This window comes from Microtus oregoni, unplaced genomic scaffold, assembly GCF_018167655.1.
Source record: "Microtus oregoni isolate MIOR12 unplaced genomic scaffold, Mior012 000006F_ref0000085, whole genome shotgun sequence".
Taxonomy (NCBI): domain Eukaryota; kingdom Metazoa; phylum Chordata; class Mammalia; order Rodentia; family Cricetidae; genus Microtus; species Microtus oregoni.
In genome coordinates this window covers 8806592-8834045 of record NW_024543065.1, presented here as the reverse complement: position 1 = coordinate 8834045, position 27454 = coordinate 8806592, and the positions used below count along the sequence as shown (strand labels likewise).

The 27454-nt window shown below is 40.1% G+C and overlaps 1 protein-coding gene across 4 annotated transcripts in view; it reads right to left on the bottom strand.

Moving 5' to 3' along the window:
• The window catches only part of Arhgap18 (Rho GTPase activating protein 18), a 221717-nt gene that overhangs the window by 17734 nt on the left and 176529 nt on the right, over positions 1–27454 (bottom strand). For all 4 annotated transcript variants that reach the window (XM_041654683.1, XM_041654684.1, XM_041654682.1 and 1 more), the window contains 7 exons: positions 24888–25053; positions 22471–22562; positions 17597–17674; positions 15779–15938; positions 14166–14248; positions 7010–7216; positions 5131–5271 (listed from right to left, as the gene is read on the bottom strand). In XM_041654683.1, the coding sequence (XP_041510617.1) occupies positions 5131–5271; positions 7010–7216; positions 14166–14248; positions 15779–15938; positions 17597–17674; positions 22471–22562; positions 24888–25053 (927 nt within the window). The remainder of the gene's footprint in view (positions 1–5130; positions 5272–7009; positions 7217–14165; positions 14249–15778; positions 15939–17596; positions 17675–22470; positions 22563–24887; positions 25054–27454) is intronic.

Sequence of the window (27454 nt, the reverse complement as noted above, 5' to 3'; positions counted from 1 at the left end):
AGAAAACCCTTTTTATTCTCAAAGGAGCAAATTAAAAATAAAGATTTCTTTAAAAGACGTCTCAATGTACTATACATTTTAGAAAACTAAATGAGGACATTTTGGCCAAGAATCTCAACTAAAATTCATGCTGACCATCCTAGTGTGAACTTCCAATACCAGGAGGTGGCCATATAAAAAGATCTTCTACTGTCTTAACAGCACTCCAAATGTTGTCTTTGTTATCACAATGCCTTAGACTTTAATCTGACTCATAAATTCAGAAATCACCCTAATATTTTACAGAAGTTTATAAGCATTTAATTTACAGTGAAGTAAGTCCTAACGTTTTTCTTTCATTTCTTTTATGCTCTATTTAAAATCAGAGAGAGTCATACCATGAAAGAAGATATTTGACTTCATTTTCCATATGCATCTCCAAGTTAAGCCAGACCTGTTGCCCTAAAAAGTAGGTGCTAGAACTAATACTTGCAATGGTGCTATGGCTAAAAGTGTCAGAATTAAATCCCAGTACTTGCCAAGAAAAGCTGTGGCTCGTGTCCGCACAAACCACCGGAGCCTTCATGCTACTCAGTTAACTGCAGCATCCTCCAGCTTGACTCTCTAAACCTGAAACCCTTACAAGATATTGCAGGGCTTTTAGGAAAATCATATAACCATCCCCAAACCCAAGCCCCGCTTTAGTGCCTGAAGCTAGGTCAACCAGAGTGAACATTTAAGTTGACGACACTATGAGAATTTTGGTTTCCTAAGCCAATGGGACCAGAAGTGTAGTAGCACTGGGGATCGCAGACTCTCACAGCCCACACAGGCTCATAGAAGTCCAACTTCCCTCTAGGACGTGAGCAGGGAAGGCAGAGGAAAGATCATGTAAATCAAAGCCTACTCTGGAAACGAAGCCTAGAAGCTTCGGCAATTTGTCAGTTAAGTGATCATCAAAGCTGCCCCTACATCCTCATTAGACAGAGGCCATCGGAGGTAATTATGGGTGACATCACGGGATGTCTGTGATTAGCATAAAGAGACTAAAAGGAGATAAAGTGTGTGGAACAGGTTGGAAGAAGAGTAAAGTAAAAAGATTTGATGTTGGGGCTCAAAGGCTATTGTTTCTACTTTTTCAATAATGGAAAAGATACATATTTTGGGGTATAATGCAGTGGTACACCAACTGTCTAAATAGAAACTTCACTTCCCTCTTCACAAAATTCACAATACAACTGAATACATAGGTGTGCATTTATGAAAAATGGGTACGTGGAAAGAGCAGGACCCCAACAAGTTAGATGCTATCAGAAAATGACTATGTTTAATGGTCTACAATCTTGCTATTATTTTCTCCTGTTATCATTAATGGACAAAACTTAATAATATTTAAGCACTTTCCCATTCACACCAAATAATTAATATGCTGGATTCATTAAAACATTTGTCTTTAGGTAAATTGAATATCTATCTTACAACTTGGATCAAAGTACTCGTTTATCTAGTCAAGCATATGTTAATAACATGAATGCCTGCTTTTGCATACTTAGCTTTAAGGGCATGCATAGTATCTTAAAATTGGCCTTTCCTTCTCCAAGGCCCAGCTATCTGGGTGTATCATCAGGTTACTGACAATGCTCTAGAGGTACCTCTGGCTTGCAGCAGCAAGCCTTCTCTCTCTGTAGTATTTGGTGTGTCCCTCACAAGGACTGTCCTAAAATGCAAATACAAACGCGTAACCTGGAGACTCAGCCTGTGCCAATTCCCACTGCTACACAGAACAGAAGCATGGATCTGCCTTGAGCTTTCCCACTGACCCTGGCATGCCGGGTACCTCTCCGGCTGATCAATAGGTCCTGATTTGCCCTCCAAAGTGCATTAAACATCCGCCCTTACCTTTAAATGACTACCAGGCATCCCATACTAAACAGGTCCCAATTGAAATTATGATCTTTCCCATCACTCCAATCTTTCATATCATAAATTTGGGGTTAGTCATTCTTTTACTTTTTTTTTTCATTCTTTTATAACTTACATCATTTGCCAGTAAGAAGTCCAAATGACTCTAACTTAAAAATATAATTTCATTTTTAAAAGTTATTTAAAATGTCTTTAAAATATATCAACTACTCCACAGATTCTTTGGTCTGAGTCTCTCACCTTGGTTATAAGGATTTTCTCCTACTTTTAATTACCACTCATTCTAAAACATCCTACAGATTTCATAAATGACCTCATTTTGCTTCGATTAAATTTAAATTCTAAGGCTTTAGGTGATCTCTTCCCAGTGCCCTTCTGACCTTATCTTATCAACCGTGCTGGCAAGCTGGCTTTACTCCAGCCCATCCACACCAGGCTAGTGCCCTTGCCTTATGGCTTGGTAGACTACGCCCTCTGCCCTGAATGGGCTTCCTGAGACAGACACACAACTTGACCTTCCATACCTGTTACAACACTGTTATTCAACACTCAAGCTAGCTAAAGTAATGTGGCAAGAGGATCCTCTCCAAATTCTTTTTCTATTCGTATTTCTTTAAAGATATTTTAAGCTAGGTATGACAGCATAGGCCTTTAATGCCATCACTAGGGAGGCAGAGGCAGGTGGGTGTCTGTGTGTTCCGAGTCAACCTGGTTTGCACAGGGAGTGGTCAGGTCAGTGGGGGTCTCATGGTGAGACTCGGTTCTTAGTTCCCTATTCCTTCAGATACTTTGCATCTGAAGCAAACTAAAATAGTTAATTTTTGCGAAAGGATAATTAGTCTAAACGGTTCTTAGGTACCATGGATAGAAGAGAATTCAGTGGTGAGAAGAAACTATGGTACACGCATTCATCAGGAAAATTGCTGCCAGTGAGATGGTCAATTCAATGAGAGAAACCTTTTGTTTGCTATATTCACATTTTATACTAACACTAAAGAGGGGGGTGCTGATGATCTAGCTCTGCTGGTAGAGTGTGTTTAACATGAACAACCTCCACCCCCAACTCCCAGCTGAGCAGAAGCTCAAAGTTATCTTCTTCTAGTTGTGAGTTTCAAGTCATCCTGGACCACAGTTGGGCTCCTGGATGATCACATATTTTCTCTCTCTCTCTCTCTCTCTCTCTCTCTCTCTCTCTCTCTTTCTCTCTGACACAGATATTTAAATCCTTGCTCATACCACATAGCAAAATGCTATGTAATCTATTTATGTTACTTAAATAATGTTAGCTTCCATGTGGAGTAGGGATGTTAGCCTATTTTGTCCAATAATGTCTTTCAAATACCAAACACCTAAGAACAATGTGAGCGGCAATGTGAGTAATCGCTTAAACAAAGAGCACAGTTCAGGCAGTGGCCAGCCTTACCATTTAGGTGCTGGGCTACACATTCACATTGTTTGGAAGAAAACCCAAGCCAGTAAAGTGACAAAAGACAGAGACGTGGGGGTGAGGCGGCCCACACTGCCTCAGTTGCAGAGCCTGGCATTTGCAAAACAACCCCTATGGCTTAAGGGACAGGCTGACCCTATGGCCTATTTGTCCCAAAATCTAGTCCAAAACTTGTTTTCAATCTTTTAGTCTTTCTACTCTAGCAATGGATGGATGCTTTCGCAAGAAAGCACGTGTATGCAAGTCACTTTCATTTTCTACATTTGTTTGATCTTTGTAACTTTTTCCTGTGCCTATGATTCCAAGAAAAAGATACCAATCTGCAAAATAAACTTCTGGAATTAAGTTAAAAATTGTCAACCCAAAGGACAAGCTAAACTGGGCACCAAGGGGAGGTGGTGATCCTTCCTCTGCAGGCAGCACTTCTAACCTCTGGCAGATTGACTGGTTTTCACAACTAAGTTGGAGTCCCCACTAAAGTCTCTCTAAGGTCAACTTCCTGCTTCCTAGTCTACCATACCTCGAGCAGGCTTCCATCAGACACAACCAAATTAATCTGAGCTACCTGCTTCTGTATGGGGGTGCGAAGGCCAACAGCGGCTTTGGACCTCTTTGAATACCTAACAGAGGACTGAGGTTTGGTATCTTGGATCAGCAGCATTTTGCTAACTATGTGAGTTTTCAGAAAAGGAAGAGGTTAATACATAGATGTTCACTTAATTTGAACAACCGGAACTACAAGCCCAGTCCCCTCTTTACAACTGTGTTTGAAGTTAACAGAACATTCTGAAGTGAAAGAAAACCGGTATGTCACAAATCCTCTCTGGCCCTATGACAAAAAATAAGCTCTAAAAAAAAAATAAACAGCATTGATAATTTCCCTCTCTTATACTGTGTGTCTTTTGGAGATCCTTAAAATTGGTTTTAAAAATATTTCCTACATCTCTAAGAAAGTATTTCTTAAGAGAGCTACAGATAAGTTTAAGAGAAAAAAAATAATATTATTTGGGAATCATGGCTAAGCAAGCCAAGACAGAAAAATTGGACAAAGGCTGGCCATTGCATTTTCATGGTATTCCACAAGATGTCAGCATGTAACTGAGCATCTTCAGCTGGGGTGAGGGGTGTTTTCCCGTAAGTAGAACAATAGAAGGCCTTTTCCTCGGCCTGAGAGCTGCCACCGGAGCTTTGTCAACTCAATTCGTAAATATATTCTCTTGCATATTTCATTATTGTAAACACGGTTCTTCATGTAGTCTCACCGCAGTTGGAAAATGATGGGTTTTTTAATCTTATTTTTTGTCTCTACAGAATTTCATCTCTTACCAAATTACAAACCTTAAATACTTACAGGGGTCTAAGACCAAGATATCCCCAGCCCCGACAAGTCTGGGTAAATTCTCATGGATGAAGCAGGTTAGTGGAGTGCAGAGGAATTTCACTCACTATACATCATAAAATCAGAGGCATCTAAACTATGTGAAGAGAGAGAGTGTGTGTGCATGTGTGTGTGCGCATGTGTGTGTGTGTGCGCGCGCGCGCGCGCGCGCGCGCGTGCATGTGTGCAGGCAACAGTCTTCTCTTGACGTATTCTCTTTGTTCACCATTATTAAACCACATGCTGAGTGCCAGCACCTGACCAACTTTCAGTATTGATTATTAGAAAATAAGGAGCTGGTATCTTCCACGTATGAGTATTACCAAGGCCCCATAAATGGGAGAAAGCCATCCAGTGAAATTACTTCAGTCACAGTAACAAAAGGCCGTCAAGATTTTCTTACATCATTTGCAGCTTTCTCTTGCTTCTCATGTTTTTCTCGGTCATAAGCCATTTTCTTCAGCAATTTCTTCATGGCTCTCCTTTCCTTTTTCTGATTTTCAGTATTTTGCTTCCTCACTTGATTCACAATAAACTTTGGAATCTATGGGAAAAAGAAATTCCGTTTGAGGAGGAAAGTAAACCATAAAAGGCACAGAACCATTTTAGACTAAACACTGTTTTCTTTTCCATGTTCTTAGTTTCAAGAGGAATAAATGTTCTATTTCTCAAGACTAAACCACTTAAATGTGCCGTTCATTAACTCTGCGAGAAGAAATGAACCATGTACTTACTTAGACCAGGAATAGGGCATCCACTTGATGTAATTTACCACCAACTGTGCAAAGGTGCAAAGGGGACTCTGTGAAGTTCAAGGACATACTGGCCACGTCCTCGCCGTGGATGTCAACACAGGAGATTCCCTGAGGAGACCCTTGTGGAGGCCACTACCTCTGTAGTTGTCCCCTTAGCAACCACCTCTCTCCAGCTCCTATAAGCTAACCTACAGGTCCCTTCTAATAATCTAGATGGCCTCTACTGTCAGATAAGAAAAAAAGCTCACCCATCAACAAAAGCCAAAAATTGGCTAGCGGCACTTCTAAAGATATACTATACTTGTAAAGATAAGAGAAACTTATCCTTAGAAATTATATTAAGAACAAAATCTTTTAGGCAGTTAAAAAGTAACTATAAAATAATGTTGCTCTTACAAGAGGCAGACATGATAACTGAGCATTACTTTAAATATATTTGAAATAAGCTGCATCATTTGCCTTTGGGTTGAATATAAAAAGCCTTGAGAGTCTAGGAAGCATCATTTTGTATTTTTAAAAAATATTGGAATTAGGAGAGGTTCACATTAAGCTTTAAAATGGTTAATATCATAATTTGGCTTAGAATTTCTTTAGTTCATTTTTCTAAATGCTTGTAAAAAGGACTCTTTCTCTGCAAATATATGAATTTCATTGAAAAATGAGACTAATCAACTACATCTCTCATCAACATCCATGTTGATTACCTGTCAAAACTTAAGATCAACGTAAGAGCAAAGCAGGAAACTGCATTCGAGACCTCAGCAATCGGAGTGCAGAATGTGCATGTCCCTTTAAATAACAGTTCTGCGGAAAATTAGGGGATGATGGGAGCAGAGACAGCATGAGCTCTTTAAAACGTGACAGCCTGAAGACGGAGCAAAGGGGAAACGTGCTGATGGCACTGCCCACGAAGAGCCTTTTACGAGGCATGTTTTCTTGACCTAATTTTTATGATTTTAAAAAAGAAATTCACAAGGCCCTGCTTACCTCTGTGAATAAAACGCCTGCAATACCTCTCCACTCACACACGGCAATGGGAATCTTACAAAGCTGGCAGACAGCACGCAGTGTGTTTTTAAGCCATTGGGGGCGGGGAGCCCATTGCTTTTAAATATCAACTTTATAAAGTTGATATTTTCATGATTATTTTGGACAATTATGCTAGGAAATTACATGACCATTATTGTGGTTTTGAAAAAAATACAACGTTTTTCTTATATGAGGACCCTAGATCTAAAAGTTGGGGTCTAATAAATGTGTGTGTGAATGCAGAAAAAGAATGATGGGAGAAAGGGAAGAGGTCTTACAGGAGAGGAGAAAGGAGGATTATGGAATGAATACAATAAAAGGATAAAAGAGAATATATCCAACGGGATACCAACTGGAGGGAGAGAAGAGAATCTGCCAGAAGAAAAGCAGGCATGAGTTAAAAAAAAAGTACTATGAGAAATACGTGTGAAAAGGTCATTATGAAACTCAAGTCTTTGCATACTGACCTGAAAATTTAAGCTAAAAACGTATACTTACTGTCCATAGAAGTTTCTGGTACTTAATCAATAAGTGCATGACACTTGCCGTCCCAGCTGCCATTTCAAATTCTCGCTGTTCACTGGACTTCAAACCCAGCGTATGGCACATGAAGAGGTTCGGGGCCATGACCATTGCTACATTTACAACAGTCATTTTATTCTTCTCTTTATTGTCAATGATTCTTTGGAGAAATTCTAGCAAGGCCTAAAACAAAAATGACCGAGATGGCTGTCATACATGGAGATAAGAGGTGAAGGCACTGTAGCGGATAGGATTTTTAAATTATTTTTAATACGATGTTATTTAACTCTAAATGCATTTTGGAAAAAAAGTCAAATGGAAACCACCTACTATGTAGTCTTCCTAAAATAGATTCATAGCATGAAAGAGTTTAAATGGAGTTGTCTTGAAGGGGACAATACCTCTACTTAACACCACAGGCCAGCAAATGAAAAACCCAGTGCCAGAGATAGGCTGCCTCTTTTGGAGCTGTTGGCCAATAGCTATTTCCTGTTTCTGACTGTCCTTCAGAATTCCACAGTAAGACCCTGTTGCTGACAGACTTGAATCATATACTTGGAGAAGTCAAGATGGTAGTGACCTCGGAGCTTCACCCCTACTTGCTCGTTTCCATGGTGATGGAAGGTGCTAATGGATGCTGCCAGGAGGCCAAGGTAAACATCGATCTAAGGCAGTTGTGAACTCTGTGAACCATGCTAAAGACTAGCCTGACACGACGTGCCCATTGGTGCAGTCGTGACACAAATGTTATGGGAATAACCAACCACTTTCTAATTACATTTAAACCTACAGTATAAACTATACTTGTCACCACAACCTGGAAAAGAACCTATGCCTACACAGATTATAGACTCTAGGGAAGAACTTACTACTATTAGTATGCTAATTGGAAATAGTATTAAACCAACTCCTAATGACTTACTGCTATACCTATAGATTAGTGCCCCTTTTAATCCTCATCAGAAAGACTTATTCTTGAGATGGCAATTGAAACCTAGACCTACAACTGGCCAAGGTACAGAGAATAAGATACTACAGAATACCCAGCCCTCAATTATACATGTATATCACATGTCTCCCCTCAAAGCTTAAGCATCATCAGGGAAGAGGAGACAGAAGGATTGCAAGAGCCAGAGGTTAAAGATGACTATAAAGAGACAGTGTGTACCAGACCCAGCAGGTCAGTTATATAGATGAACTCACAGTGGTTGCCACAGAACGAATAAGACCGACACAAGCATAAGCCAGTCAAAGCTTCAGCATGGAGGGAGAAGGAGCACATTGCCACATGCCTAACAAAGGAGATACTAGCATTCGATACTATCTGGGAGGAGAATTAGGAACTGGTCCCACTCCAGGAGTACTGGGGGCTACACAAACAGGGTTCAATGATCTTAAAAGAAAATAGAAAAAAAAGGAACATATAGTTGTGTGAGTAGGGAGCTGAGGGTGGAGCTGGGAGGAGCTGGGAGAGAAGCTGATAATAAAGAAAATACACTGTATGAAATTATCAAAAAATAATGAAATTGGTAGTTATCGAAGAATCAGTTAAAAGTGTTATTTAAAAAGAAAAATAGTAAGGAAAAAAGTACTTTTGCTGCAATACATTTCAGCAGGTAAGAAGACTTCCTTTCAGGTCTTTCAGCATGAGGTCAATTAACAGAACCCACACAGTGGAAGGAGATAACAACTCCTAAAAGAAATTCTCTGATCTTCCTTGACACATGTGCACCTATGCACATAAACACACAAATAAAAGGGAAAATGTTAAAAAGAAAATCAAGGGCTGAGGATAGCTCAGATGATAAAACGATAAAGCTGTGTAAGCTTGAAGACCCAAGTTTGAGTCCTAGAACCCATGTAAAACGTTGTGTTAGATAGTGTATGTTTGGAGAGGCAGAAATGGGCTTAGTCACCAACCTGCCTAGCCAAATCCAGGCATCCCTAGTTGTGAGTGAGAGACCTTTTCTCAAAATACAAGAGAGTTGGCTCCTTGGAATGACACCCAAAGTTGACCTCTGGCTCCCCACAACACAAATACACACACACACACACACACACACACACACACTGGTGAGTCATGCGTAACTTCCTATCTATATCTAACAGGCCTTGTCAGCAAAGCTCCTCTGACAGACAGATGAAACCCAAAATGGAGCTTTGCTTCTCCCAAGCCCATGGTGCCAGGCAGCAAGGCAGAGACCGCATCTGACATGGCAGAGAGATCTGCAGTAGTCCAGGCCTCTAGATCTACAAGAACTGCAGAGCACCGAAAAGCAGATTAAAATAACATGTAAACATTCATTTGTTCCAGAAAGTCCTTGTCCTTTCATCTCAAGAAAGGAAGGGAGGGAGGAAGGCAGGGAAAGAGAGAGGGAGGGAAGACAAGAAAGGAAAGGGAAGGATATAAAATGAAAAGGAAGAAGGAAAAAGAAGAAAATCTTTGAGAAAGTACACTCTACCTTAATTTCCTACTCACTAGCCTGCTGGTAAAAAATCAAAAAAAAAAAAAAAGAGCTTTGCTGTAGAAAATAAGGAGCTACCAAGAAATACCAAAGAAATGAGATGTCTTTTTTTTTTTTTTAAATGAGGGAATGAATGATCTGGAACTTTGCAGACTAGGTTAGGTCTTATTCAGCACAAACATCACCACTTTCATTCCTACCACACACTCTGAGCTGTCAGTCCCCAAAGACACCAGTAGCAGGTTTGCCCTTCTCATACAAGGCCAAGGGTTCTTTTGCCTTTTTGTCTTTTTGGGTGATTTTCTCAAGAATACCACTCACCACATGTGTGTTTGATGTTCTCCATGAATGAAGCAGCGTATTAGGCACATTTTACAGACCATCATGTTAATCATCATGAGAGGCTGACACTATAGCCACCCCAGTTTGCTGAGGAGTAGGTGACGTCTTAGACAACATTACTGGAGGGCACACAACCAGCAAAAGCTGTGGAAGGAACATGATCCCAGGTCGCTCTGGCTTCTGTTTCTGAACTCTTAACTGTGCAAGGAATCACATTTTCATGGTCATCCTAAAATCCCTACCTAAAAAAAGTCAAAACAGGCTAGACCCAAACAAAGGAACTGGCCTTTCTACAAGATTTCAGGGCAGAAGCAAAGACAAAAAAAATCAGTTTCTAGTGCTAACAGGTTGATCTTATATCAGGTTTATTTGCAATATAGACCTCAGACATCTGAAGCAAAGTAAAGGCTTAATATCTAACAGCAAAATTTATGTATCTAATATCTGCTACAGTGCTTGGAAAGCTAAATTGTAATCTAAGCATCGTGTTGTATTGAAGCAACATGTTCACAAATGAGGACAAAAGATTAATTGAAGTTTAGGGAAAAATATTTAATTTTGTTCCACAGAGACCAGAATGGTTTCTTGGGGACCAGTGTATCTCTTTCTTTATGAGCATAAATTACAAAGATTAGATAATTATTTTAATTGTGGTGTGCACATGCAATAAGATTGTTCGAAATATTACTCGAGGAATGCCAGGGAGAAAAGGGGGGAGGGGAAGGGGATGAAATGGAGGGAAAGAAAGAGAGATAAGCTAGTAAGATGCTGGCTCAGCCCTTGACAAAGCTACACTGAAGAATGGATGGGCCATTTTAAGCAGTTGTGAGGGATATAAAGAGTCTGGTGTGAGAAGACTGAGTCCTTGCAAACCTGTGCTTTTTGAGGCCATGATAGCAGTTACTTATTAGCTATAACTGTTCATTGGATATCTGTTTTCAATACCTTTGTAAAAATCTGTCCCTATGTAAAATGGGAATTTAACTCTCCTAGTCTTCAAGGGCTGTGACAATATATAGAAAAGTTTTAAAATTAAGTAAAATTAATTGCAAAAGAGGTTAGCCAGAGAGAGGCCTCAGCCCTTAAGATTTTTTCTTGCTGAGGACCAGAGTTTGATTCCCAGCACCCACATGTGGTGGTTCACAATCACTTGTAACTCAAGCACTCTTCTGGCCTCTGCAGATGCTCATATTGCACCCTCCTACACATAAATAAAAAGAAACTCTTTTAAAAGGGGGAGGGGGCAGGGCAGGTAGCTCAATGGTTAAGAACAGTCACTATTCTTGCGAACCAGAGTTCAGTTCCCAGTACTCATATTAGACAGTTCACAACTGCCTGTAACTCCAGTTCCATGGGGATCTGGCACTTTTTTCTGGAATGTGAAAGTACTACGTAGACAGACAGACAGACACACACACACATATACACGAGAGAGAGAGAGAGAGAGAGAGAGAGAGAGAGAGAGAGAATGAGTGTGTGTGTGTGTGTGAGAGAGAGAGAGAGAGAGAGAGAGAATGAGTGTGTGTGTGTGTGTGTGTGAGAGAGAGAGAGAGAGAGGGAGAAAGGGAGGAAGGGAGGAAGGGAGGAAGGGAGGAAGGGCAGGAGGTAGTAACAGAACCAGATTAATAATGCTTCTGAAACATATATTGAATTTTTTACTGTTGTTTTTTTTCCCAAAGTTTATAATTAATCCCATCTCAGCATACGCTAAACTTTTGTTTATTTTCAAGGTGAGGGCCTTACTATGCATATGTGCCAAGGCTGGCCTCCAACTTGCCATCTTCACTTCTTGGCCTCCTGTATTCTGGGATTAAAGGAGTACCCTACCGTCTTAGTTACTTTCCTATGCCCATGACAAAAAACCATGACCAAGGCAATCTATAGAAGAGTTTATTGGGGGCTTACAGCTTACAGTGTGAGTCCATGATCATTATGGGAGGGAGCATGGCAGTGGGGAGCGGGAAGTAGAGAGCAGGCAGCAGGCATGGCACTGAGGTAGTAGCTAAGAGCTTATGTCTTGATCCACAGAAGCAGAAGGCGGAGAACCCTCAAAATCTGCCCTTACTGATACACCTCCTTGGATAAGGCCACACCACCTAATCTTTCCCAAACTGTTCCATCAACTGGGGACCAGGTCTTCAAACAAAGGAGCCTATGTTGGACTTTTCATTCAACCCACAGTGCCTAGCAATACTTGGCTATTTGCAGCTCAGTGTGAAAACAATACACACCCACCCTAAGAACCTTTAATGATACTAGTACTGAGATCATTAAATCAGACGAGTGAGTGCTTTACCAAATTACTTCAATATAATTATACAAATCAGGACTTCCAGCCCTTAGAGAAGCAACTTAATGTTAATGAATATTTGAGCTGGCCATTGTGACCTATTTCGAACTCTACCACTTCTAAATATAAACACCTGCCACGTCTTCAGGACATAATGTACCCACCCGATAAATGCCGGCACTTACATTTCAAATGCCTGTTGCTTGCTTTATTGGACATATTCACTAAATAACATTTGGAAAACATAGAAAACCAGGAAGAATGAAACACAGAAAAAGTCCATGTTTTCTATTTAGTGTAGGAGGTCCTTCTGTAGTTACATTGCTTTCATTGGTTGAATAAAGAAACTGACTTGGCCTTTTGATAGGGCAGCCCTTAGGTGGGCAAAGTAGACAGAACAGAATTCTGGGAAGAAGGGTAGAGTGGTAGATGCCATGATTCTTCTGCCTGAGAAGGACGCTGGTTAGACTCATGCCGGTAAGCCACAGTCAAGTGGCAATACACGTTAATGGAAATGGATTAAATCAAGATGTGAGAGTTAGCCAATAAGAGGCTAGAGATAATGGGCCAGGCAGTAATTTAATTAATACAATTTCTGTGTGGTTATTTCGGGGGTTAAGCTAGTCAGGCAGGAGGACGCAGCCTGCTCCTCCTCACAACATCTATTAATTAATAAACTTTAATCACCTGCTCTTCCAAAAGTAATATCATTGTGAAAATTGCAAAAGCAAGGCTTAGAACTAGCAGTGGTGGTGCATGGTGGCAGGGGCAGGAATATGTCTTAAATTCAAGCCCAGCTAGGGTAGCTTGCCAAGATACCTTTTTTTTTTTTTTTTTTTTTTTTGAGAGGGTAGGGTTTGAGACAGAGCTTCTCTGTAGCTTTGGAACATTGGAACCTGTCCTGGAACTTGCTCAGTAGACCTGGTTGGCCTTGAGCTCAAAGAGATCCAGCTGCCTCAGCCTCCTGAGTGCTGAAATTATAGAAATGCATCATCAACTGCACCAAGGAGATGCTCAGAGGGTAAGCCACTGCTACACAAGCTTGCGAACCAGAGTTGAGATTCTAAGACCCCACTTATATATTAAGTGGGTATTGTAGCCTCTGTAATCCCACGCATGGGAGGGAGGCAGAACCTGGGGATCCTGGGAGCTAGCTAAACTAGCTGCATCAGAAAGTTCTAGGTTCAGTTGAGACACCCTGTCTCAGGCCTAGAAGAGTTAAGAACTCTTGCCACTCCTGCAGAAAGCCTGTTGGCAACACATTCTAGGTTCAAGAGATCGGGTGCTCTCTAGTGGCCTCTGTAAGCACTGCAGGCAGTCAGAAGCACAAAGGTGCACACAGGCACACACATACACAAAATCACAGACAAAGAAGTATATTTTTAAAGAGAGACTCTGCCTCAATATAAGAGGCAGAATCAAGGAAGACACCAAATGTTCATCTTTGGCCACCACACACACACATGCACACGCACACGCATGCGCACAAGCACGCATGCACTTATGTGCACATGCAACTATATAAACATGTGTGCCCACACATATGAACACTCTCTCACACACACATTCTCTCTCTCTCAGAAAGAAAGAAATTCTACAAAACAAAACTACCCAGAAGTTAGAGAGGTGGCTTAGTGGTTAAGAACATGTGATATTGCTGCAGGGACCAACATTCTATTCCCAGCCTCCACATGGCGAGACTCTAAAAGCATACATATCTCCAGCTCCAAGGGATCTTCTGGCTATCATGAGCACCTGTACATACATAAGTGCACACACAGAGGCAGGCATGCAGATACACATATAAAGTAAATAAACCTTTTTTAAAACCCTTAGTAACATTAATAAAATTAGCAACTTAGCAAATTACTTAGTGAAAGATTGCCTCTCAATCTGTCCTTAAAAGCACCCTCTCACATTTTAGATGCATATTGCTGTTCCCAAAACAAGCATTGTACTGTTTTTCCACAAATAATGAAAAAAAAATTACTCTGCATCTTTCTAAGGGATATTTAGTGTAAATTAACCAGCTGACCTTCAGTGTGTCTCTGTTTGCATCAGGCAGAAGGATGACAAGGAGGTTCAAAGCCTGCAATTGTTCCTTTTTGGTTGGAAGATCTGTAGAGAGATGAAAGAAATCTAAAAACTTTAGGGAACACTTTCCTTTCTTTTTCCATTTCTAAAGAAAAAGAGAAGTTATTGGGTGTCAACGTTACAGCGATACATAAGATGCAGTGCCTGAGCAGCCAGCCTCAGTGTTTGCTGGAGATCCAGGAAGCAGCTGCTCCAAGCACCCTTCGTCCTAGGATGCTAGCTTCCAACTGGGATCACATGATGTGCAGCCTTATGTTTGCAGACATACCACAGTGATTTGGAAACAATTCTAGCTTCCATATGCTAATTCTCCTCCCAAGGAAGCATGGAGAAGACTGGACTGTCCAGGAAATGCTACCAAGGGTAGGGGACTTCTTTAACACTGAAACTTGTCTCTTTCAGTGTCAAGGAACAAAATACAATAGGAGAGCCCTGGCAGGCAGAGGAAAAACGGGGTCTGGAGTATAGCAGGTGTCCAATAAATGTGTGTGGCATGAATAAGGAATCAATCAGCAAGGAAAGCTTTTAAGAGGTAGATAATATTATCACTGGAACCTAATATTTCCAGAGATTTAGAGAATTATCAGCACTACTTTGTCAGCTAGCAACAAATTTGACCCATATCCAGAAAATGTATTCAAAACAATGCAACTTCATCACTATAAATATTTTTCCCAAAAGATTGTTTTTGTTTAAAGGAGATAATTTAAATAGTGATTTTCGTTGTCTTCATGAATTTTTGAAAAAGAAAATGCTATGACACAAGGTAACTTAGGCATTCACCCCAAAATTGCACACCTAAAGAACAGCATGCAACACCATGAATGGGAACTCTACCTCTCTGTCATCATTAATAATGCACTCATTAGCTCACAAAGTTTCCAGTTTGGAAGACAAAGATATGATAACTTCAATATCATTACAGTACTCTTTCCTTGCCTGATGGCCCCTGGGAGTAAACGGAACAATCATAGCAAGATACAAACCTTGCAAGATCTCTGTGTTCCATGGAAAGGAATCAATACTGATTACTTATCTTAATTTGGGAGTTTTCCAGGACCACAGAATGGCCACACACCAGAATCCCATGGCCCTCTACCAAGGAGGCAGCCAAACATCCTCCAACCCAGTACACAAATCCAGGATTTAAGATTTTTGGAAATGGTCATAGATGCTGATATCTCCTTGTGCTTTCATAATAACTGTTAACTCACAGCTTCTCCAGTGTGTGCTGCTTTCAACACCTGGCAAGAAGCCACATCAGAGATCTATGTGACTCACATAGTTCAGAGAGAAACTTGAGGTTTCCAGGTTTTAACTTTAGATGTATTGTGTTCTTAAAGGCCATGTACCTAATCTGCACCTGAAGAGAACATTCTGGTATGTTTATTTATGGAAGGCAAATGGTGTGTGGCATTTGAACAACCCTTGACAACCATGAAACATGTCTAACCAAAGACATCTGGTGATGTGGCCTATGATGCCAGTGGTCACTGAGACGGCAAGTGTGAGTGGTACCTATTCCCAGGCTACTTCCACATGGAAACAACTTACTCTGGACAGCCTGGAAGGCTTTGAGGTACTCCACGCTCAGCAGTGGCTGGGGCAGCTCTCTGAGAAAGAGCTTCAGCAGGCTGGCTGCATCATGCTGCTTGACACTCTCCCAGTTGAAAGTCCCTTCATAAAACTTCGTTTCTAGTTCTTGGCAAAGATTCTGAATGGCACAGAGGGAGAAAGAAATTAGCAGTACACACGTGTTTATTTTTTCCCCTGTTGAGAATATGGTTATTTTTTTTCTACCTTACAAGAAATCTAAACTGTTAAGGGTAATAAAAGTCAACATTTGTCTGTCACTCAGAAAAATGCCATCCCCAGCCCTGCCTGCCCTTATGTGGAGGAATTATACCCAAAGTGAAGAAAAAGGTTTAAGTATTTTCACCCACTTTAATTAGCAAAGGTTTAATCAAATGATCGACTAAAATCACTTTCCATTAGGCACATCATCTAGACCCTACAATTTGTCATTATTATTAAAACAGACCACTTAAAATTTAAGAAGATGTTTTTGAGCTATTTCGAGGTATGTTACATAACAAAACACATAAATCGATTACTGGGCAAGCAAAAGGTTACCTCTCATTTGTTACCTCTGAGAATTGCAAAAGCCAAATCCTATAGAGAGGATACAAAAAAATATATAATGATACCTACCTACTGTCGCTGTACCATCATCCTGCTGCTAGTTCAGGTTAACGTTTGGAATCCATGTAGAATCAGGATGCTGAGGTCATCCATTTCAAACACTCTAGATGTGCCAACCCCCCTCCTACTACATCAAGTTAGTTCCTAACTAATATTTTTTTCTGGATTCATTTTTAATGTAGCATAAGCCCTGTTATGTCAAAAATTCTTCTAAGCTTCTATTACTGGAACCACTTTCTCAAAAGATGGCTTTGGTTTGGCTTACATTTTCTTTGTTTGGTTTCTTATGCTATGGTGCTGGGGGTGGAACCCTAAGCCCCCTGCATGCTAGGATACTGGTCCCCTACTGAACTAGATCCTCTGTTGTTCTTCTGCTTCTCCCAACACAACCCTCTTTTCTTTCTTTTTTTTCCCCTTGTTTTTCTTTCTAATAGGTGAAAAACATAGATGCTACATCAAAACTTAGAAGTGGAGTAAAAGGGGAACAAAGGAAGAAAAAGAAAGGAGCAGGGAAGGAGGAAAGATGGAGAGAGCAGAAATGAAGAGGGAGCAAGACAAGAAGAGACTAAAGGAAGGAGGGGGGCAAGAACGAGGACTGCAGGAAATTCAGTGGGGCGGGGACACCAAACTTATGCCCATCATCTTTAAATCATTTACAAGGGGCTAGCTGCAGCATGATCCAGTCCATGACGACAGGCTGGGTGGACCAGTTAGCACAGTTGAATCCACTTAACTGGCCTTCAAAATCATACTAGCTGTTCCTTCTGTCAACACTGCCAACTCCCTGGCTCTTGTCAAGGGCCTTAATCTGCTCCCCACCTGGAGTGCTATGTTCCAGCTCCTTCTAAAATCAAAACTCAATTGCTATTACTCATCCTGATTAAATCTCTCACCCAGCTCCCTAGTACCTCTCTGAGTCATGATGTTCTCATTATCATAGGATTATAATTGGTGATGTGGGGATTTGGAAAAATAAAAACTTTCAGAAAAAAGCAGAAGGGGTTTGTAGAGAAACTATAAACTGGATGTTGCGAGGCTTTATTGTTCTATTTTATCTGCTTTGCGAGCAAAAATAAGGGATGGGGAGGCTGAGTTGGCCTTTAAAACGTGCAAGCATAATTAAACAATAAAATTGTACATTAACAGAAACTGAAGTGTTTCTTCACTTACCTTGATTCTCATGGCAGCTCCAGGTATGCGTAGGAGGCCCTCAGTTTCCAGACCGCCCTCTTCAATTCGAGAAATCAGCTGTGGGTAAGCCAATAAACATTCTGATCTCGGTGTCTGTAACAGGTACAGTTTAACATCTGTCCCCCTCCCCCGTATCACTAAGTGAAAGTTGATTCCAAGGGCATGCACACTGGATTTGAGATGAGGCTTTGAGTGCTATTGAGGCAACATCTTCAAAGCTATGCATACGAAAACCTGAGATAAAACGTTGAAAAAGTTGGTCTTATTCTCCTTTGTAAAAGAAATGTGTATTTCACACAACAGCTGTGACTCTCCACAGGATCAGGGAAAAGATGTTCACTGTGTAAACACAACTCAGAACACCATTCTGCTTTTCCAGCGACATGCATTGTGCAATCAAATAAATATCTTGCAATTCCAGTATTTGCACACTTATATTCTGTGCCTAGTTTGTTTCAAGAAACAATACTTTTATATGAAAAAAAATGGTTGCTAATATTCATTTTAAGCTACTGGTGGTAATCTTGAAGAAGAATGCTTTCAAATGGGGATTCTAAACACCAATACTCAATGAATGGGTACATATCTACTTCAATGACTCCACTAAAATAAACTAAAATGAAAATGTAGAAGCCATAGGGTTGGGGACATGACTAGGTGGGTAAGAGCATGAACTGCTCTTGCAGAGGACTCAAATTCAGATCTCAAATTCAGATCACAGTTACTTGGAACTTCAGGTGAAGGGGATCTGATGCGTCTGGTCTTTGCAGAGACCCGTTTTCACATGCGCATACCCCCACACAAATACACCCAATTTTTTTAATGAGTAAATAAATATTAAAAAAAACAAATCACAAAAATCAGACAGGTAGGGAATATTCCAGAAGCAATTGTTAAAAGGCTGTGCAGACAGTAAAAGTGTTCTACTTCTTGACAGGGAGCTTCCCGTTGAAAAACCTGGGTCCCACATTTCTTGGGTAACACATGGAGCTTACAGAGGGCAGAGCATCCTCTGCGATGTTTAGGGAAATCACTTTCCACCTCCTCCTTACAAATACAGGGCACTTACTACATAGGAGCTTCTTTCCTATAGCCCACCCCCTTTAGCCAGATGCGGCCTTCCCGTATCTCCAATCTTTCTTTAATATTCTCTGCACACCTTGGGGCATAAAATCCTTCAGGGTGCAAAAGAATGTTGTTTCCTTCAGGGAATTCCCTGTTAATGATTAATTGGACTCCACAGACCACACAGACCTTATTGCTTTGCCCTTGCATATAAAAGTGTCTGTTATAAGAAAGCCTTGCATTCTCAGGAATGGGAGCGGGGTGGACTTCTGTCTACATGTTCCAAAATCCAATGTGCCAGAGCATGTGGACCCTGGAATTGATGGTGATTTCTTTGCCTTAATGAACTTATCTGTCCTATCCTATGAATAGATTTTGACCAGGAAATTCACAGAGGGATTCCGAGAAAATGCCAATAATGGCATCAAGTTCTAATAATACATTATTGACTCTAGCATCCACCCCTGACCACTCAAAGAAGCACGTCAATCTTTCAAATTCAAATAATTTCCGAGACCACATCGTTCAAGAACCGCTGTAGAGAAACTCGGCGCGAAAAGAATTAGGAATTGTTTGAGATTAGAAGGACATTATAAAGTATTTCATGCCAAATTTTAAAATATTCCATGTACAACCAACTTACATTTTATTTCCCCCCATAAAATATTTGCATGTCCTGTTAAATCATCCAATTGAATGCGGGCAGCTGCAGTCTGTCAGATTTGAGCAGTCTACACTTCTCACTGTCATTAAACAGGAGAAAAGCGGGACTGCTAAACAGCGGAATGGGATTCATGTCTGAATTCCACATTTGAATATATTTCTAGTGTTCTCTAATGTTAGATCCCAGCCTCAAGAGGGATGTGTGTGCTGCATGGAACAGTTTCATGTACTATCTCCTATTTCCAACTTGGAAAATCACTTGTTTTCACTACATGATTAATTAGCTGAGTACTGGCTTTTACAATAATAGGAAACATGCTTTCTTCTGCATCCTCTGCCAAGGCTGCTGAGTCCTGGAGTTCCGAGCACGTGCAGTACCCAGCTGCCAATTTCAGGAGAAGCCTGCCCTGGATGACTTGGAAGTAGGGTGGTCTTTGTCCCCCTGAAGGAAGTGGTAACCCCCAAGAGTGCAGGTGTGGTTATCAGGTCTGAATAAGAAAACTGCCTTCATCGGGTCTTCGGGTGTCTGACAACACCGTGTTTTGAGGAATGTATGTAGTCCCTGTAATGTCAAGGTCCCAATTAAAATACTCATGGGGAGAGAAAGTAAAATTTGCTTTAGAGGATTAAAGAGCTGTGATAATTCCAAGGAATGCGTGCAAAATCCAACTATGGTTTGGGCCACGGGGCAGCAATGGAATTCACACTCAGGGCAGCTGAGCTACATCTCCAACTATAATTTCTCATGGTAGATGATAGCCACGTACTACATGTGGCTCACTACTTGTTAATTAAAAAGCTAGTGGTTTTCGGTATCTATCTGGATAGTAACCATTTTATGATGGCTCAGAACATTCCAAATACTTTGGGGACATTGCTTTTTAAAAGCAAAGGTATTTTATGTTCCTATAACACCCCTAATAGAAAATATTGTTAATACTGTGTTTTTGCAACTATGTGTGAAAAGCAGTGTATCAGCAAATGAATATGGCTATATTCCAATAAAGCCTAATGATCAACACACACAAAAAAACAGGAAACATTCTAGTTTTCCTTAAATTTTCAAGACCTCAAATAGACAAAAATAACTATACTCAAATATGCTGTTTGGAGAAACAGGTATTCCATACTTTATCAGTGACCTATAATATTACTCAAAATTTAAATCATGTATTATGTGTATGTGTATGTAAAGTGTGTGTGTGTGTGTGTGTGTGGTGAAAACCAATATGGAAATGAAATCAAGCTTTTTGGCACAACACTGATTTTACTGACCATCTTGACAAAAAGACATTGGATTGAAAATTTGATCAGAAAATGCACTTTGAAGTAAAATGAACATTTTTCTTTATCCATCCCCTTCTAAGAACATGGTTTGAACAACATGCTTTGGGGGGGGGGTGATCAAGAAAAGTAAAAAATGAAATTGATATGAAATAAGCTTTGGCTAGTGCCACCTGCAGACATTCTCCCTTCACATTGAAGATGAATCCTCTGTAGTCTGGGAGCCAATGTTCCTGCAAACCAACTGCTTCCTTCTTTTCCCCCTTTTACAAAATGGAAGGACAGACAATGGGCTGTGTGCTGGTGATCAAATGATGCTTCTCACAACACATCTCTGCAGCTTCTTTCTTACAGCACAAAGCAGATGCAAACTGGTGATGGCTGCCTACCTGTCAGCTCCTTAAAGGCCTTCTCTTTTTAATAGGAACAAAACTGAAGTACAAATTCAAGAGACGAAGCCACAGGAGTCTCGGGTGTGTTCAAGAGAACAAAATTGTAAAAAACTAATTAAATAAATGGAATCCAATTTGGGGGAAAATTGAAGAAAGTTTTTTCTTAAGAGACCATAAGCAGTCGGTATTCGGTCTACTGTGGAAATATCTTATATGAAACTAAACTCACACTTCCCCCATGCGATAAAGAACTTGTGTGCCAATCTGGTTAGTGTTGAGTGCCCAGTGGTTCAGTCAAACACTGATCTAGATGCTGCATGATGATATCTTTTAGAAAGGGTCAAGTGTTGAATTGCAGAGTTTAAGCCATGCAGTATGGTGAGCCCCATCCCATCAAGTGAAGACGCAAAAACAAAGCTTGAGGTTTGCAAAGAAACTATTCCTCCTCAAGACTGCAGCATTAACTCCTGCCTAAGTTGTTCTCCTGCTGTCTTGGTCCACACATCAGACTTCTGGATCCCATTAATCAGAAAAGCTGTTATCAATTATTAATATAGACACAGTTCATCAGACCGTGGCAGGAGAACTCTCCAGAATACTCAGCAAGAGACACATTAGATATGTTTGGATGCAATGACAGGAAGGAGGAATGAAACACCAACAGCAAGTGGCTAACAATGGTAGTAACCAATTTGGAACAGAACAGTAACTACGAAACATACTGAGCCTTAGGACCGGCTGAGTCGGTCAGCTGAAAACAGTCTCTACTATCCTGAGAAATTATTGATATTGACATGCTGAGGCTGTTGGCAAGGAATCTATTGGGTAGTCCATGACTGTAGGGCCTGCCTTCTTTACTGTGTCATCATAGGTTTTATCAAGTGTAATCTGTTCCTCTGCACAATGATGGCTCAGAGGTTGAGCTGAATATTTTTTATTGCTCCAGATAATCCCCTTATGAATAATTGAGTGTTGACTACACAAGTAACTTGATAGTTTAGCAATCATCTTCTAATTCTACTTTATGGTTTCTTTGCCTGCTTTGGACGTGGGCACTGGTAAATTAAGTTGGACATCCTCACTGCAAATAGGAAAGCTTGAGAAATACATGCATGCATGAAATATTCATGAGGATTCAATTCCCTGGGAATTTATACACAGTTCCCACTCCTATGTATTATAGAACTGAAATCTCAATTACACAAAAGCAGCTAATATAAGACAGGAAAATGATGCCAGGTAATCACAGTTACAGTAATATCACAGAAAGTATCACCATGAGATAAAAATTACAAGCCCTTGAAACAAATTTGCTTCCTGAATAGAAAATCAAAGTATAAAATAAAACAGCATATCAATTGGAAAACTGTATTAGAACAGTCCGAGTGTAAAATGCCACCATTAGCCTAAGTATGTTCTGGCTGCACTGGCCAGGTCTGGCCTACTTACATTTTGAAAGATCAAGGGTATTCGAGTTCCTGGCACTTTCCTTTGATCTTGTTCTAATAACATGGTTAATGGAACACCAAAAAGACCAGAGTCTGCAACAAGAAAACAAAAGCTCTTCACTTCATCAACCTATAGAATAGCAATAAAACTGAAAATCTGAGATTTGTTACATTGTCATTTATTGATCAGATTATTTATTGAGCACCTACTTAAAAAAAAATGATACCGCAAAGCCATTAAGTAGATACAACACAGCCAAAGCATGGCTCTATTTTCTAGGACAATCCAGAAGGGATAGGTATCTGAACAAATGATGGTAATTAGAGCCAACTGCTGCATAAGAAAACCAAACTACCATGAGGACATGTAAACTATTTGAACAGTTGACGAAGTGCAATCAAATTAAAAGACATATAATCAAACACCAGTTATCTCTCCTTTACAAAATGGACATTGAACACTCCATGATACAGCTAAACATATATATTTACTTTTTTAGAATTACAATCCTGATCTATAAATATGTCTTTCAAAAATGTAGTAGATATCTAGTATTCTTACATTTAAATTCCCCCCTTGTTGTCTGTCTCTCTCTCTCTCTCTCTCTCTCTCTCTCTCTCTCTCTCTCTCTGTGTGTGTGTGTGTGTGTGTATGGGGGTAATAATTGGTAATATTTGAATGTTTTCTAAACTCAAGCCTTTTGCCTTAAGTTTGAAATGAACACAACTCCCTACAACCTTTGCTTGTCTCTTCTGGGTTGATGTTTACCACAGAAGCGAGAGGTCTGTCCTTTAGGAATGACACAATCAAGTAAATAACATTCATCTGAGGACAAGGAAAAGGGACTGGCCTTTGGTTAAGGTCAGGCATTGGACACTGAGAAGCCATTTAAAAAATAACAAATTGCCTTTCAGTTTGACCATTAAAAGGGTATGTTTTCTCAAGAACTCCAAAAACCCAAAATAGAAGAATATATTTTTAAAAACTACAAAGGACTTTCTCTATTTCTATTTAAACAGTGACAACTTTAATAAGAACATTTTAGTATTTCTCTCTTCAGTATATAACAAAACTGAAAATTACACCAACAATAAACAAATGAACAACAAGAACAGCCACAAACACCTCTGTATGCCATTTTAACATCTTGGGCAGGTGGTCATAGCTATTCAAACTGTATTTCGAATTTATCATTGAAAAAAGCACCATGATGAGTTTGGCCAGAAGCATTTGAAGTTGTCATTCTTCACAGGGATGTAGGGGAAACCAGAAGCACCTAAGAACTCAGAAAGTCACCACTGCAAGGCTTGTGCGAAAATACTCCAGTAACTAAGCACAGAATGAGGTCTTTAGGGTCCACCAAGGCAGGGATGCACAGGAAGGACAGGAATGGTAGGTACACTCAGTCCTACAGAGAAACTGTCTCTATAACTTACATCAGGTACATACATGTCTTGGCTTGTGTTACCATAGCAACGCAAGTTCTCATTCCCAGTGCCTCTTTAGGAGACACCTATAAGGTTAAACAAGAGGACAGAAATTCCTAAAGGAGAAAGCTTTGTCAGTAGAGAATTAGCTGGATTTCCAGACTAAGAAAATTAAGAGAAGCAATGACAAAAGATGCCTGTTCTTTATCATGTTATCAGAATTAGTCTGCTGATGTAACAGGCAAGCAAGCTGCTTGCAAAAATCGAGAAGACACGTGGGAAATGAGCATAATGTGCTAGCTCTGCATCAGACAATGGCTTTATTTACTGGGGGGGGGGGATGTTTTTGTCAAAAGCTAAAAATACAATGTATCGGGCTAAAGAGATGGCTCTTCAGGTCAAAGGGCGTGCCATACAAACTGGAAAGCCAGAGCTTGATCCTTGGAAACCACAGTGGAAGGCGAGAACTGTCTCATGGGAGTTGTCCTCTGACGTCCATACACACATTGTGGCACTTGCATGTCCACACTCACATGTACATTAAATGCACACGATACTAAGATGTATAATTTAAATTTAAAAAGAGAATGAAAGAAAGCGAACATAAGAACAGATTGTTACTACCAGTATTTCATTGTGGAAGAACTTTAGTAATCACTCAAGACCAACCCCTTAGAAGCTGTCTTTTGAGATCTGGTTTTGGAGACAGACACATCTGCCAAAGGTCTCTTTCTCAAACACGCAATTTCTGACAAGGAAAACATGAGCATTACAATTCCCTGGATAATAATTCCCTTTTGCGAGAGTTAGATCATTTGGCTGTATATTCTCTGCTTATCAATTTATACAAAGTTCAAAAGCAACACTGAGAATTGTAACTCTAGACACAATCAAGCACCAGTTTATCTGGCTGCCTTCAGCCCCACCACCAAGAGTACCACCCAAGAGCTAAGTCCATTTTCACTACTATGGAACCAAATCTAACTTTACCTTTTGTTTTGATTTTCACGGCTTTCTGTTGTTTGAGTTCCACACCCAATACATCATAGAGGGCAGTGAGTTCAATCAGGGCTAGATGGCAAACTTTCTTCATGTCTTGGGGGGCCAAATCCCCAATCTTTGTAGTACCGGTTTTATCTTTTGGCAGTCTGAAACTCTAGAACAATATAAATAAATAGATAAATAAATAAATAGATGAACATATGGTAAATGTTATCAGTATCTTATTCTTTTTGCTCCTCTTATAATGAAAGGAGGAAACATTCTCACTATTCTAACTGAGAATAATAGTATACTCAGATTGAGTGACAGTGAGAGCCATGGAAGAATGCCTCGGTCAGACTGCAGCATGGTTTTATCATGGAGAGCCCCAAACTATGTGGATAATTCACACCTGATGCCTGACATAAAGTGAAGCCAAACCAAGGAATGCAAGGGTTCATACAACTGGATCAGAGAAGAGGAAAAGTAATTTCTATCTCATGGGCCTTCACAAACCACAGGTTAAATGTCAGGCAGGGACCATAAGGAGGAGGAAGTACAGAGAGGAAAAGAGGATAAATGATCTCCTGAATATAAACAGGAAAAAGAGAAAGAGGAATTGTGTTTATGAGGAAGTCCTTAGAATGTTCCAGTTTTCCTCCACATGCATGGTGCTCTTTTAATTGTCATAAAAAAGCTGTGAGGTTAGTAAAGAAAAGCCATCCACCATTAGAGTGGGAGAGGCATCAACTTTAGAGCCAGAGGGTTATCAGTTATACAGCTACTTACTAGCTGTGGGAGAGGGCAACTGCTGAACCTTTCTTTCTACTAAATAGGATAAGAAAGAGAAAGAGGGAAGGGAGAAATAGAAGGTCCCCTTAGTCAGAGGGTCACTGTGAGGCTGAAATGGTCAATACAAACAAACTACTTTTCTCTCTGCTATCATCGCTTTTTCCCTGTTGAACATACACAGGCCAAGATCCTACCCCAGATCATGGGTCTATAAATGGTGTTCTTGCTCTTTTGTGCCTTTCTCAAGTATCATCTCCTAGCAACTTAACCTCTTTTATCATTAAACATATTAAATATAAGAAAACAAGGCACAAAGTAGGAGAATAAATTTTTCTGGCATATTTAATACAAATTATAGTCCCACTGTATTTTCTGAATAAAACTGATCATTCTCCAGTAGCTTAATTAAAAATCATGTCATCAAGACTGTTTCTTTGGGGTTTGCCATAATTCCTTCATTAAGTTGCTAAGTAAGATCAGCCAGCAGATTCCCTCTCAAGCATTCATCCTCAGAGTGTGGTTCAGGGAAACTTGTGGGTACCAATTAGTCCAAGAGGTCAAGCTTAAGAGCCAAACATTAGTTTTAATAACATTACTAAGATGTATTTCTTTCTTTTCTACTCTACTTCTCTCAAGACTGTATAATGGAGTTTTCTAGAAGTAAATGACACGTATATTCCAAAAGACATAATGTACAAGAGGTGTTTCCATTTTTAAAAGGGCATGTATACTCTTAATAGTTAACTTTAATGTATTATCTTAATTTTTAACTTAAAGGGTTTTTCTGATGCTAGAAATAAAATGCAGAGTTCATTTTTTTTTCTGTTTTGCACACACAATCAAAATTGGCATCTTGTACATGCCTGGCAAGGAGCCTCTGTTCACCCAGCAGTCTACTACTGAGATTTAGCCAAATGCTGAATTTTTAATTTCTGACATAGTAAATATCCGGGGTATCAGACATGGTGGATTACATCTGCAATCCCAGTCCTCAGGCGGCTGAGGCAGGAACTGTTGTGAGGTCAGGGCCAACATGGGTTACATAGTGAATTTCAGGGTAGCCTAGCTACAGAGTAAGACCCTGTCTCAAAAACTTAACATGTACCCATTGTTCAATTAACATATACAAAAGTTTTTGAAGACTTAAGTCGTTTTTGAGAGAACATTTACCAACAGAAGATAGAGCAATTCCTAATATTGGCAATGTTTGGAATTGGGTAGCTTTTCACATATACTCAACTCCAAGAGTTTTAGTGTCCACCAAAAAAAAAAAATAATAATAAAGAAAACAGTGAGGGGCATCATGGAAGGTAGAGTCTAAGTCCATCACTTCCTAGTTGTATTAGGTTTTCCTCATTGTGACACAGTCTTGGGAAAATACAACTGGAAAGAGGACTTTTATTTTTTGCTCACAGTTTCAGTCTACGGCAGTGTGTGGGGTGTGTGTGGTCAAACTCATATCCTAGTGGTCAGAAAACTTGAAGGAGAGGAGGAAGGGAAGACAGAAAGGAGGGATGGAGCAGACAGAAAGGAGGGATGGAGCAGACAGGGGAGGGGGTTAGGATGGATAAACTAGGGGTAGATGGAGAGAGAGAGAGAGAGAGAGAGAGAGAGAGAATAGTAAAGTAAAAATACACAGACCCTTCCACGCAACATCACAAAGTGAGGCTCCAATGACACATGTAAGCATACAGAAAATATTAAGTACACACGTACACACACACGTACACACACACACACACACACACACACACACCATATGTTTGCACCGAATATATGGGTGT